The sequence below is a fragment of the Scleropages formosus genome, chromosome 15, assembly GCF_900964775.1.
Source record: "Scleropages formosus chromosome 15, fSclFor1.1, whole genome shotgun sequence".
Classification (NCBI taxonomy): Eukaryota; Metazoa; Chordata; class Actinopteri; order Osteoglossiformes; family Osteoglossidae; genus Scleropages; species Scleropages formosus.
This window is the reverse complement of record NC_041820.1, coordinates 8497840-8511034: the sequence shown is the minus strand read 5'-3', so window position 1 is coordinate 8511034 and position 13195 is coordinate 8497840. Positions and strand designations below refer to the sequence as shown.

General features: G+C 46.7%; 1 protein-coding gene across 1 annotated transcript; it reads right to left on the bottom strand.

The window, feature by feature from the left end:
* Window positions 1-3976: 3976 nt before the first annotated feature.
* On the bottom strand, window positions 3977-8157 carry LOC108921400 (H2.0-like homeobox protein). The gene is made up of 4 exons (XM_018730876.2): window positions 7195-8157; window positions 6319-6477; window positions 5912-6102; window positions 3977-4712 (listed from the first exon to the last, which is right to left on the bottom strand). The coding sequence occupies exons 1-4, from the start codon at window positions 7574-7576 to the stop codon at window positions 4422-4424; spliced, it is 1023 nt and encodes a 340-aa protein (XP_018586392.2). The 5' UTR covers window positions 7577-8157; the 3' UTR covers window positions 3977-4421.
* Window positions 8158-13195: the final 5038 nt, after the last annotated feature.

Genomic DNA, 13195 nt, shown 5'->3' with positions numbered 1-13195 from the left:
TATTGGGTGTGTATATATATATATATATATATATAGATTTTTTTTTTTTTAATTATTCCCACTCACTCACTTTCATAAACCGCTTGCCCCTATCCCAGAATCACAGGATGCAAAGCTAGGAGGGGAACACCCTGGACGCGATGCCAGTCCATCTCAGATTTTCTTTAATTATTGTTGAGAACAAAAAATTCTAACAGATCTAACGCAGGGTTTAGATCAGTGCACTAGACACAATGAAATTTGTATTAAAAGTGCTCATCATTATAGGATTAAGTTGTAGCCACATTAAGAACACTCTGCTCCGAACTTTAAAACTTGCCCCGTACGTGGAAATGTTGTCTACTGAAGTATTTAGTGACGAAAGAGATGTTTTTTTTCTTCCCCACAGAGGGCCCATGCAAACCCGAGTCCGTCCTGGCAGCTGGAGCCGGGCTATTGTGGGGAATAACGCTGACCCGGTGGGGCAATCAAGCTCCTCGGAGTAGGCAATGGGTTGTGGGAGGAAAGTGGTCGAAGGTCCCATGTGAACCCAAGGGGAACGTGCGAACGCCACGTACGCATCGGCCGTGGAATCCACGCTTCGCGAAGCAAACGGCCTCAGCTCCTGATCGCCCTTCTCCGCTCTCTAAGTGCATCGCACTCCGAGCTTCAGCACACCTCTGGCAGGAAGCACACCGACGTCCTTTTTATTCCCTGAATATTAAAAAAGTTTATTACCCTAAAAACTGGCCGACCACATTTTTCTAGTAAATTAGGAGTGTGTCACGTATGGAAAAATGATTAGCTCACAACCAGCTGCATTGGTACCAGTAGTAATACACTAAGTTATATGTATATGTGGCAATGAAGAGAGTTCCACCGTTTTACTTCAATACAGGGAATTTCATCATAATGTCAGTAGGTCCCGGTTTTCAAAATGTAGCCAGATGGTACAAAAAGCTTCAAAGTCTAAAATGGAAATTCCATACCAGATTTATGTAATTTTTTTCTTCCTGAAACTGGTAAAGTTTTTTCTTTTTTTTTTTAATTGATTTAAATTTTGGCATAAAATTCTGGTGATTTTGCAAAAATCTGTTAATCTCGACATTTCAGTTCGGCATGGCAAGTTTGCACAAAATGTGTCGTTCCATATCACAGCGCGTCGGAAAGCACGTTAGAACATTAGTAACATCATAAAGTACTAAACAAGAAATTCCAAGATGTTTCACGAGATAGATATCCTTAAAAAATAAAAAGAATAAAACGTATTGAAATCTTGTTATAATCTCATCATCTGACATCATCCAAACATTTACTGAAAAAGTGCCTGGGAAATGTTAAATATTTAATGTGAATGCATCTCATAAAATCGGATAGATCAGCAAACACATGCCGAACACGCACGGTCGACACACCGAGAGCTTCAAACCACCAAAACGAGTAGCTCGGGAACAGTGAAACACAGCGTTACCCAAACACAGAATACTCATGTGGCAAACATTAGACTAAATGTGCACTTTTGAAATATATTAAAAGATCATTATTTCTATGTGGATTGATTTGGTATGTTGTACATGTTGCAATTTCCTCTGGCTGCCCAGTGCACAGCTCTGATTCTAAGAGAAACTTTTTGCTGTCATTCTCAGGAAGAGGAAGGAATTTGCAATAGTAGTGGTTTTTTTCTTTCTTTCTTTCTCCGCTGGAGATGTTTTCTCATGTTGAGACTGCCTGAGAAGTTCAACCGCAATGTGGTTATTGTCCTTAAGTGACAAAATAGACCGCTATGGGGAGAACAAAAAGAAACATAACAACATAACAATTTAATGGGGTATTTTAATGTGTTCTTCACAGCACACTGCATGTGAACATGACTTAAAAAAAAAAAAAAAAAAAAAAAACAACAACAACTGCTCTCCTTGGGTGTTGCTTTTTTTAATTGAACTTTAAATAGAGCTGTTCACTGAATATGTACTTTGAAAGGAGCAGAAAGAGCCGTCTGACGGTACATCTCAGGCCGCAGGCTGTGTCTTCCCTCATATTCTAGAACGGAGGAATCTACGCAGTACCGCCCATTTGGATTATCCCGCCTTCCTGAAACTGACGCCTGGAAATGTGCCGTTTTCACATTCGTTTCAGGGACGTAAACTCGTGAAAGATCGGAGCGGACCCCAAGTACCAAACACCCAAAGGGAACATTATAGAGTATCCACCCGCCCACTTCCAGCTGGTCCAACGCAGGGTTGCGGTGGGCAGAAGCCTGTTCTTCAAGCATAAGAGGTGAGGCAGAGGATATTGTGGATGGGACACCAGTCCATCTCAGAGCAATGGCACATACCGTACACACCCAACCAACCAATTTTAAGAACCCCTTGTCCGGAGCGGGGTCGCAGCGAGCCGGAGCCTATCCCGGAGACACTGGGAGCAAGGCTGAGGGGGTGGGGTGGGAGAGCACACACTGGATGGGACACCAGTCCATCGCAGGGCCACAGCTAGGCACCCAGGCATACAGCCAGGCGAAGGTGCTGGAGCAATTGCAGGGAAGCACCTTGCTCTGGGGCACCGCGGCCGGAGGCGGGGATCAAACCGGCAACCGTCAGAGCCAAAGTCAGCCGCTCCAACTACAATGCCACAGTTGCCCCCCCTGTATGCAACCACTACGGGCAATTTAGAATCATCTCAAGATCATCTGAAGCATGTGTCTCTGGACTGTGGGAGGAAACCAGAGCACCCAGAGAAAACCCACTCAAACTCAGACAGAACATGTAAACTCCACACAGACTGAGCCACACCGGAACCCAGGAGCTGCGAGGCACCAGCGCTAGCTGCTGTTCCACTCCGTGACAGAATATATGCTGCGTAAGGTAAACTCTGCTGAACAGCTTAACATGCTTTTAATGACACCGTAAAGTGAGAGAAGGTTTAATATTCACCATGTGGGGAAAGAGGTGGTGTTTTTCCTTTCGACAGCCAGCTGTGAACAAGTCCACTGTCCAGATTTTTTGGGTACTCACGTATGCAGAGCAGTTAAATTATATTGAGATACTTAATTTAACCTATCTTCATGACATCCACACTAAGTATTTAAATAATTTTTGAAGGTAAAAGACCTTTTTATGGAAAAGAATGTTGCTGACTTTTTAATGAATTCAGATTCAGTCTAAACATTTGACAAGGGAAGGTCTGTGTTTAGGTCGCACACAACGATTTATGTTAAACTCCTTAAACTGCCTCTTTAAACCGCAAATAAGCTAAACATTTTGACAGCCAGCCTTACAAAAGTAGAATTCTGTTTTATTTGGGTACAGTAATATTTCAGAAATGTAAAGAAAAGCAAAAAAAATGTATAATCAACCCCTTTGGAATGCATTAAAAAAAATGCAGAAGTTGTTGGGTTTCTTCTGGCCTGTCACGTGTTTCACAGGTCATAATTACAGGAGGTGTCAACACTTTTTATGGCCCACACATCTGGTCCCACGCAGGAGTATTTCATAAAGTGAGATCATTCAATTATCTGAGCAGTGTAAGAAATGCTTTCAACATCACTATTGTCCAAGATGAAGAAAAAAAAAAAAAAAACGCTTGCCTGTTGGACAATCCTAAGTGTTGTCAACATGTTTATGTCAGTTGCCCAGGTAACCAGAATAACTGCTTTTGGAAGTGACCCCCGCGGAAAGTGCTCGTGCTGCTACTGCACAGAACGAGTTGCAAATATTGCAATGATACAACAGAGGAGTAAAAAGTCGGCGCAACTGAACTGCGGGAAAAACTTAGTTCCTATTAGATGTCCAAAAATCAGTAACATGCCATAAATAAAAACTTCATTTGCTGTACAAACAAAGAAAATGTGTGATGTAGGGGAAAAAAAAAAAAATCTAAATAATATTTTGTAGAAAATACAGAAAAAGCTATAAAATACAGAGTAAACCTATTGTATATACATTGAATACTACATGGATAATTCTAGTAAATGCAGAACAGGTTTTTTTTGTTTTAAATAGGTTATACTGTATGAATCATTGGGGGGAAAATAATAATGTATTCCAAGCCCATCAAAAAAATCCAAATTTCCCCAGATATCATTAGAACACTGCAAAACACCTATACAACAATAAGACCGTGATTTCAGCAAAATGTAACATATTTCGCCATATTTACTTTTTGTCCCGTAAAGCGAAAATTATAAAATTATGCTCAGATTTCAGATAAAGACGATGCCTGTATATATAAAACACTAAACGATGCATAAACATACTAGAAAAAGCTTGTCCATAAAAAGCAGATGAAATAAAGAGAGTGGGAACTTAGTCACAAATACATTAAATTATTGGTTGTTAAAAGGGAATGTGTGCAAGCTCAGCTCTTTCTACAACAATGTTTCCAGAAGTCTGAAGAACCTTCATGTCATGACGACGGAAATGTATTAGCTACGGGTACAGATCATTTTATGGATTCATATCAAGAATTGATGGTTTTTCCTGATTATTTGAAACCAGCTCATCTGTACCGAGACGGGCGGAACCGAGTTTGATACTCTGGTCCGAAACATCTTCGTCATCCTTGGGCCTCCTGTCCTCCAATTCAGACTCAGTCCTTTCGCCGTCAGAGTCCCGCTTCTTCTCCGTTTCTAGGGATCTGGACGACAGGCGTTTGTCTGGGTGCCCCTTCTTTTCCTCCACCTGGGCTTCCTTCGAATGTCTCCATTTCATTCTCCTGTTTTGAAACCACACTTTAACCTGGGAAAGTTTTTCGAGTAGTCAGATCTAGCTCTTGGGTTCAGAAATCACACAAACATGAAACATTTTTACGAAAATTACGTACATGTTATAATAGATACAGACTTATGAAACAGATCTAGGCAGGAGGCAGCTGGTAGCACAGTGGTTAGAGCTGAGATTTGAATGCCACCTCCAGCTGTAGTACCTTTGAGCAAGGTTCTTACCCTAAATTGCTCCCATAAAATTACCCAGCTGTACAAATGGGTAAATAATTCGAAGCACTTTCACATTGTAAGTCACTTTGGAGAAAAGCATCAGAGAAATAAATAAATGTAAATAATGCATAGCAACAGGACTGAGCTCACTGTTCTGTGTTGCTTTTAGTACCATAAAAGCTCTGTTTAAGTACAAGTTATAAGTAAGTTTTTTTTTTTTTCTTCAAAATTCAACAAAATGTTTATATTTAAAAATGAAAGAATGCAACTCATTTGTGGAAGTCAAGATGTTAAATAAAAAATGTCATATTTACTAATTGTTTTGATCAAATTAAAAACAAAATGAAAAGAAACTATTTGTTAAGTTTTGAGCAATGTAAAGAAATACAGCTTATGGTTAGATGATGACTGATGAATTGCATATTTGCATAATTTAAGAAAACAGGCTATTTCCCTACTCAAGAAATTGACATTTTAGGGAAGTACTGTACTTGTACTTACATTTACATTTATTCATTTAGCAGACACTTTTGTCCAAAGTGACGTACATCTCAGTAAAAGTACAATTTGTGCATTGCATTGAGAGAAGGAGACATAGCTGCAGACATGAAAGTCTCAAGCAAACCTAGCTTATTACCTACCACTTGCTGCACCGAGATTCATCGTTTAAGTAGGTGCATAAGAGACAGGATAGACAAATCCCGATACCTACACCAATTTTTTTTAATTTTTTTTTTATTAAATATTATAAATATAATTGTACAAAAATGTTACATTTGATTAATTTCTTCCTTGGAATTACAAGAAACAGAATTATTATTAAGAAGAAGAATGTAATGGCACTGAGGGATTGTTATAATAATAATAATAATAATAATAATAATAATAATAATAATAATAATAATAATAAGAAGAAGAAGAAGAAGAAGAAGAAGAAGAAGAAGAAGAAGAAGAAGAAGAAGAAGAAGAAGAAGAAGAAGAAGAAGAAGAAGAAGAAATTACCTGAGCATCAGTGAGGCCCAGCACTGCCGCAAGCTGTTTTCGATCTGGTTTGGTTACATATTTCTGGATCTCAAATCGTTTCTCCAGTCCCTTCCTCTGGAGATTGGAGAAGACCGCTCTGGACCAGGACCGTTTCCTCTTGTTTGTCTGCGGTACCGCTGCTCGGTCCTTCGTAAGGACTGCAAACGGACCTGTCGCACACGAAAACAGATGGATAAAAGGTTTCTGCTGTTAATTTGACACTTTCGCTAACAACTGCATCCACGATCATTCCAAAGCCTCTGACATCGTCGACTTTGGTGTAAGCGACACCTTTGTTCAAGGTGACCTACAGTGTCATATAAGCAACTCATAAGTACATGAAAATATGTGATGCGATTTGGGTGTTTTACTAAAACATTTTGTACCTGCAAAGGTGTCTTGGAAGTGATGCTCCACTGCAGGACTCATCATGGAAGTTGGATGGTGGGTGCAGAGGTCCACCGAAGAGAAGTACTGGCCTGCCGCCTTCTCCAGGGAACCATGAACTCCTGACAAATGTTCTGAACTCAGAGTGGATGTGAGATCTGCAGAAGATCAGGAAAAAAAACTCAAAGTCCAAAGACCTCATGGAAACGGTGGAGCCCATAACCCACTTTCCTCCCCACCTTTTTAATAAACATCTGATACAATCTGTGGACAAAAAAAGAGAAATATGAAGCACCTTAAATGCGATGGCAGTCTACCCACCTGGTGAGAGATCCACATGCGCTCAAGTTCAGCGGTGTGAATAAACCCTCTTCATAAAAGTAAAAGTGTAACCCCACTTCTTACAGTGCTTTCAGAAATTAAGGCAAAAACCGTTTTTCTTCAAGTTATTTGATTTAATGTCGCCATTGAGGCTCTCACAAAACGCATGGGTGTTACTGTGGTAACATCCATACCTCTTTTATTATACTGTATAGCATTGCTGAAGGAATTTTCGTGCTGGGGTCAGCAGAGGCTATTAGAGCTCCCGTCCCGCTGCCTGAAGGTTCTGGGTTTTAATCCCACTCTTTCTGTAGTAGCCTCGATCAAGGTGAGTGACACTGATAGGGACAGGTATACCCAACCGGGTAAATCACTGTAGGTTACTTATATACACACAGATCTAGCATCAGGCGACATGATGGGCAGCAGATCAGTGAAGGTGGATGAGAAACTGTGAAGACAAGGCGAACTTTTATAACTTGTAACAGTGCGCGGAGTCAATTCGTAAGGGCGGAAAAGGAAAAGCGGAGTCGGTCCGGAGCTCCGCGACTCACCTCTTGGAGGCGAAGAAACCGCTGGTTTCGGCTCGAACTCGGCAGACAGTATTCGGTCGATGCCGAATGTGAGGTGGCCGCGATGCGCGGAGAGCGGCCGCTGATGCGTTGGCTGCGCCCCGGAACCGCAGTGCGCGCGCCAGCCGTTTGCGCTCGCGCCCACGACGAGGGCAGAATTGAGGGCGATCCTCACATCGACCCCCCCGCCACAGCAGCGCAGCTCGGGTCCCGCACATCCGAGCGCAGCGGCATTAAAGCCGAGCCCTGGCGCGTTCCGCGGTGCGCCTCCGTGGACGAGAAAGGAGTCCAGCACGAGCCTGGAGGTGAACCCACCCGGGACACCCGGTCCACTCGGTCCACTCGGTCCGGGGCTGCACATCATCGTGCCGCGCGCTGCTCATTCATTCGCCGAGAAGAAGGAAGAAAGGCGACAGAAAGCTGAACTTCTTCAGAGTCGCTTCCTCACTGCGAAAAGGAGGAATTGCTCCCCGAGCCAAGAAGCCCGGAGTGGGTCCGGACCACCATGTCCTTCCGTACGGGTTGCGATGGTGCCGCTCATTGGTCGCGGTGTTTCCTTTGGGCAGTCGCAGCCCGGCCCACGTGCTCGTGCTCGTGCTCGTCCCCGCCGCCTGCCCCTTAAGGCTTAAACCCTGCTGACCGCGCTCGTTCATGTACCCAGTCGCTGACTCGCAATCATCATGTGCCCGTTTACACAGCTGTGCGCTTTTTACTGAATCGAGGCAGTGCGCGCGCGCGCTTTACAGCAAATACTTTGGGGTTTGACAACAAGAGGTGGGATTCGAACCCGTGTTCGTTGGGGGTAAGGCGCTGCCGGCGACCACTACAGCTACCTGCCGCTCACATAAAACCAAACAATAAGCGGGTACCGTAATGGTTAGATGTACTGACTGGTTGCAGGTTCGAATCCCACCTCCTGCTGTAATAACCGTGAGCAAAACAGCCACCCTGAACTGCTACAGCACAAACTGTCCAGTTCTGTAAATGACTGAAAAAAAAAAAAAAAAAACTGAAAGAGATTTTTTAAACTAAGTCTCTTTATATCTGCTTCGGTAAAATGAATAGAAGTGAAAATAAATGTTTCAATCCCACTGCTCTACAGCTATATATATATATTACAAGGCCAAATTTAGTAAGGCATTTCGAAGTTCAAAATAATGGATATATTCTTTAAAAACTATTACGAAATTAAATATAGTTTAAAAATACATATTTTTATACTTTGTATAGCCATGTATTAAATTGTTACTTTATTCAAAAATGGGGGGGGGGGGGGGGCGCAGTGGGTTTTACCGAGTACTGCTCTCCGATGGGTCTGGGGTTCGAGTCCCGCCCTGGGTGTGTCCCCTCCCCCTCCAGCCCCACGCCCTGTGTTGCCGGATTAGGCTCTGGCTCCCCGCGACCCGCTTGAGAGAAGTGGGGTCAGATAATGTGCGATTCAAAAATGTTCCTAACAAGCAGCAGATGACATCTGATTTCTGCAGAATCAAAACATTTCTCCAGTATTTTAGAGCCCAGTACAAACGCAGATTTGGTGTTCAGTAGCACAAGGCCGTAGGAGTGATAATTCTGCTTCATTTTCCTTTTTTTTATTATTTTGCTCCACTTTATCTCAGGGCGCAGGTTTCATTATGACTCGGGTCGTAGGCACTTCTCCAGAAATGGTTTTCCAAGGAAATCCGTGTCGTTCATAACAAAGTACAATTTACGAGGAGACATTTCACTGGAAGGTTCAAACATCGGTTTCGTGTAATAGCTTAATATCCATCCATCCATCCATCTTCCTCCGCTTTTATCCGGGGCCGGGTCGCGGGGGCAGCAGTCCGAGCAGAGTACTCCAGACCTCCCTCTCCCCGCACACCTCCTCCAGTTCCTCTGGGGGAACCCCAAGGCGTTCCCAGGCCAGCCGGGAGACATAGTCTCTCCAACGTGTCCTGGGTCTGCCCCGAGGCCTCCTCCCAGTGGGACAAGCCCGGAGCACCTCCCAAGGGAGGCGTCCAGGAGGCATCCGGAACAGATGCCCGAGCCACCTCAACTGGCTCCTCTCGATGCGGAGGAGCAGCGGCTCTACTCCGAGCTCCTCCCGGGTGACTGAGCTCCTCACCCTATCCCTAAGGGTGCGCCCAGCCACTCTGCGGAGGAAACTCATTTCTGCCGCTTGTATCCGCGATCTCATTCTTTCGGTCATGATCCAGAGTTCATGACCATAGGTGAGGGTAGGAACGTAGATCGACCGGTAAATTGAGAGCTTCGCCTTACGACTCAGCTCCCTCTTCACCACAACAGACCGGTACAATGACCGCATTACTGCAGACGCCGCACCGATCCGTCTGTCGACCTGCCGCTCCATTTTTCCCTCACTCGTGAACAAGACCCCAAGATACTTAAACTCCTCCACTTGAGGGAGCAACTCCCCCCTAACCCGGAGGGAGCAATCCACCTTTTTCCGACTGAGAACCATGGCCTCGGATTTGGAGGTGCTGATTCTCATCCCCGCCGCTTCGCACTCGGCTGCAAACCTCCCCAGTGCACGCTGCAAGTCTTGACTTGATGAAGCCAACAGGACCACATCGTCCGCAAAAAGCAGAGACGAGATCTCGCGGCCACCAAAACAGACACCCTCCGTTCCCTGACTGCGCCTAGAAATTCTGTCCATAAAAATAATGAACAGAATCGGTGACAAAGGGCAGCCCTGGCGGAGTCCAACATGCACCGGGAACAGGTCTGACTTACTGCCGGCAATGCGAACCAAGCTCCTGCTCCGGTCATACAGGGAACGAACAGCCCGTAGCAACGAGCCCCGAACCCCATAATCCCGAAGCACCCCCCACAGGATGCCACGAGGGACACGGTCGAATGCCTTCTCCAGGTCCACAAAACACATATGGACTGGTTGGGCAAACTCCCACGAACCCTCCAACACCCTAGTGAGGGTATAGAGCTGGTCCAGTGTTCCACGGCCAGGGCGAAAACCGCATTGCTCCTCCTGAATCCGAGGTTCGACTATCGGTCGGATTCTCCTTTCCAGTACCCTGGCATAGACTTTCCCAGGGAGGCTAAGGAGTGTGATCCCCCTGTAGTTGGAACACAATCTCCGGTCCCCCTTCTTAAAAAGAGGGACCACCACCCCGGTCTGCCAGTCCAGAGGCACCGTTCCCGAACTCCACGCGATGCTGCAGAGGCGTGTCAGCCAAGACAGCCCCACAACATCCAGAGACTTGAGAAACTCGGGGCGGATCTCATCCACCCCCGGAGCCTTGCCACCGAGGAGTTTTTTGACTACCTCAGCAACTTCAGCCAGGGTAATGGACGAGTCCCCCTCCGAGTCCCCAGCCTCAACTTCCTCTACGGAAGGCGTGTCGGAGGGATTGAGGAGATCCTCAAAGTACTCCTTCCACCGCCCGAGAACATCCTCAGCTGAGGTCAGCAGCGCACCACTTCCACTGTAAACAGTGTTCGTGGAACACCGCTTCCCCCCTCTGAGTCGCCGGACGGTTTGCCAGAATCTCTTTGAGGCCGACCGAAAGTCTTCCTCCATGGCCTCACCGAACTCCTCCCAAGCCCGAGTTTTTGCCGCGGCGACTGCCAGAGCCGCGCTCCGTTTGGCCCGTCGGTACCTGTCAGCTGCTTCAGGAGTCCCATGAGCCAGCCAGGCCCGATAGAACTCCTTCTTCAGCTTGACGGCATCCCTTACTTCCGGTGTCCACCACCGTGTTCGGGGATTGCCGCCGCGACAGGCACCGGAGACCTTATGGCCGCAGCTCCGGACAGCCGCACCGACAATGGAGGAGCGGAACATAGTCCATTCAGACTCAATGTCCCCCACCTCCCTCGGGACCTGGTTGAAGCTCTGTCGGAGGTGGGAGTTGAAGACCTCTCTGACAGGGGCCTCCGCCAAACGTTCCCAACAGACCCTCACTATGCGTTTGGGCCTGCCAGGTCTGTCCAGCTTTTTCCCCCGCCATCGAATCCAACTCACCACCAGGTGGTGATCAGTTGACAGCTCAGCCCCTCTCTTCACCCGAGTGTCCAAGACATATGGCCGAAGGTCAGAAGAAACGACTACAAAGTCGATCATCGACCTCCGACCTAGGGTGTCCTGGTGCCAAGTGCACTGGTGGACACCCTTATGCATGAACATGGTGTTCGTTATGGATAAACCGCGACTAGCACAGAAATCCAATAACAACTCACCGCTCGGGTTCAGATCAGGGAGGCCGTTCCTCCCAATCACGCCCCTCCAGGTATCACTGTCGCTGCCCACGTGGGCGTTAAAGTCCCCCAGTAGAACGACAGAGTCCCCAGTGGGAGCGCTTTCCAGCACGCCCCCCAGGGACTCTAAAAAGGCCGGGTACTCTACACTGCCGCTAGGCGCATAAGCACAAACGACAGTGAGAGACCGTTCCCTGACCCGAAGGCGTAGGGAGATGACCCTCTCATTCACCGGGGTAGACTCCAACACATGGCGGCTGAACTGGGGGGCTATTAATAAGCCCACACCAGCCCGCCGCCTCTCACCTTGGGCAACGCCAGAATAGTGGAGAGTCCACCCTCGATCGAGTAGAGTGGTTCCAGAACCCAAGCTGTGAGTGGAAGTGAGCCCGACTATATCTAGACGGTATCTCTCAACTTCCCGCACCAGCTCAGGCTCCTTCCCCGCCAGTGAGGTGACATTCCAAGTCCCAAAAACCAGAGTTGGCGCCCGAGGTTTGGGTCGGCCGGGCACTCGGCCCCGACCACCGCCCAAATCACAACGCACCGGCCCCTTATGGTTTCTCCGGCAGGTGGTGAGCCCACCGAAGAGCGGCTCCACGTTGTGGCTTCGGGCTGAGCCCGGCCAGGCCCCGTGGGCATAGACCTGGCCACCAGGCGCTCGCATGCGAGCCCCCCCCCCAGGCCTGGCTCCAGGGTGGGGCCCCGGTGACCCCATACCGGGCGGGGTAAACGGACGCCTTGATTTTTTTGTCATAAGGGGTTAGCTTAATATTGGATAAATAAAATATTTTTAATGCTGGTACCTTTTCTGCTGAAGTCATATATGCCGGATTTCTAGACTGCACTGAAGAGTGTTTTAATTTAAAAAGTTCTTTCCTTGAACTAAGTTCTCTTGGGCTTCACGCCATAAAAGAAATAATTTAATTATGACTCAACTTTTTCCACGTTCATAAATGCACTGCTTCCTCCACCACCGAATCACGTTCCATGATAAAATATAAGCCTACAACAGTAATTCTGGACATGTATCCACTTATTTATACAAGGGGAACATATGAAGGACAACGGGCAGCCGAGGGGTTAGTTCTTCGTTCCAGATTGGAATTCCACTCCTTTGATGTCGCAAGACTACTTACCCTGAATTTGTAGTAAAAATACCCTACTGTATCAATGGCCAAATTTTTGCACAACTAAACCAGCAGCCCACTGCACTGCATTAAAGGCATCAGGTGAAAGGCTAATCATAATAACTAAGATCATGCCCGGATAAACCTTTCCGCAGCTACTCCTGTAACGCAATACAAATGCTCATATCCATCTCAAATAGTAAAAAACTAGGAAAGTGATCCGGAATTGTAAATATTATGATAGTTTTGTGTAGCTACTTGTGAACATTGTTTCTTTATGCAATAAGAACACACACACACACACACACACACACACACACACTTTCAGAACCGCTTGTCCCATATGGGGTCACGGGGAACCAGAGCCTACCCGGCAACACAGGGCGTAAGGCCGGAGGGGGAGGGGACACACCCAGGACGGGACGCCAGTCCGTCACAAGGCACCCCAAGCGGGACTCGAACCCCAGACCCACTGGAGAGCAGGACTGCGGTCCAACCCACTGCGCCACCGCACCCCTCCTGCTATAAGAACCAAACTACTTAATCACATATTTAAGTCTCTTCCTGCTCATGTAATGAACACATTGTATTTTCCATGAGATGTACGTTACTTCGGAAACACACACACACTTTCTCAACCG

Excerpts from the sequence above, each read along its gene's own strand:
- LOC108921400 (XM_018730876.2), bottom strand. The coding sequence starts at position 7,576 with ATGATGTGCAGCCCCGGACCGAGTGGACCGAGTGGACCGGGTGTCCCG. Across the intron at positions 6,103-6,318 it reads CTTCCAAGACACCTTTGCAG|GTCCGTTTGCAGTCCTTACG; the intron begins GTACAAAATGTT and ends CGTGTGCGACAG. Across the intron at positions 4,713-5,911 it reads TGGGCCTCACTGATGCTCAG|GTTAAAGTGTGGTTTCAAAA; the intron begins GTAATTTCTTCT and ends AAACTTTCCCAG.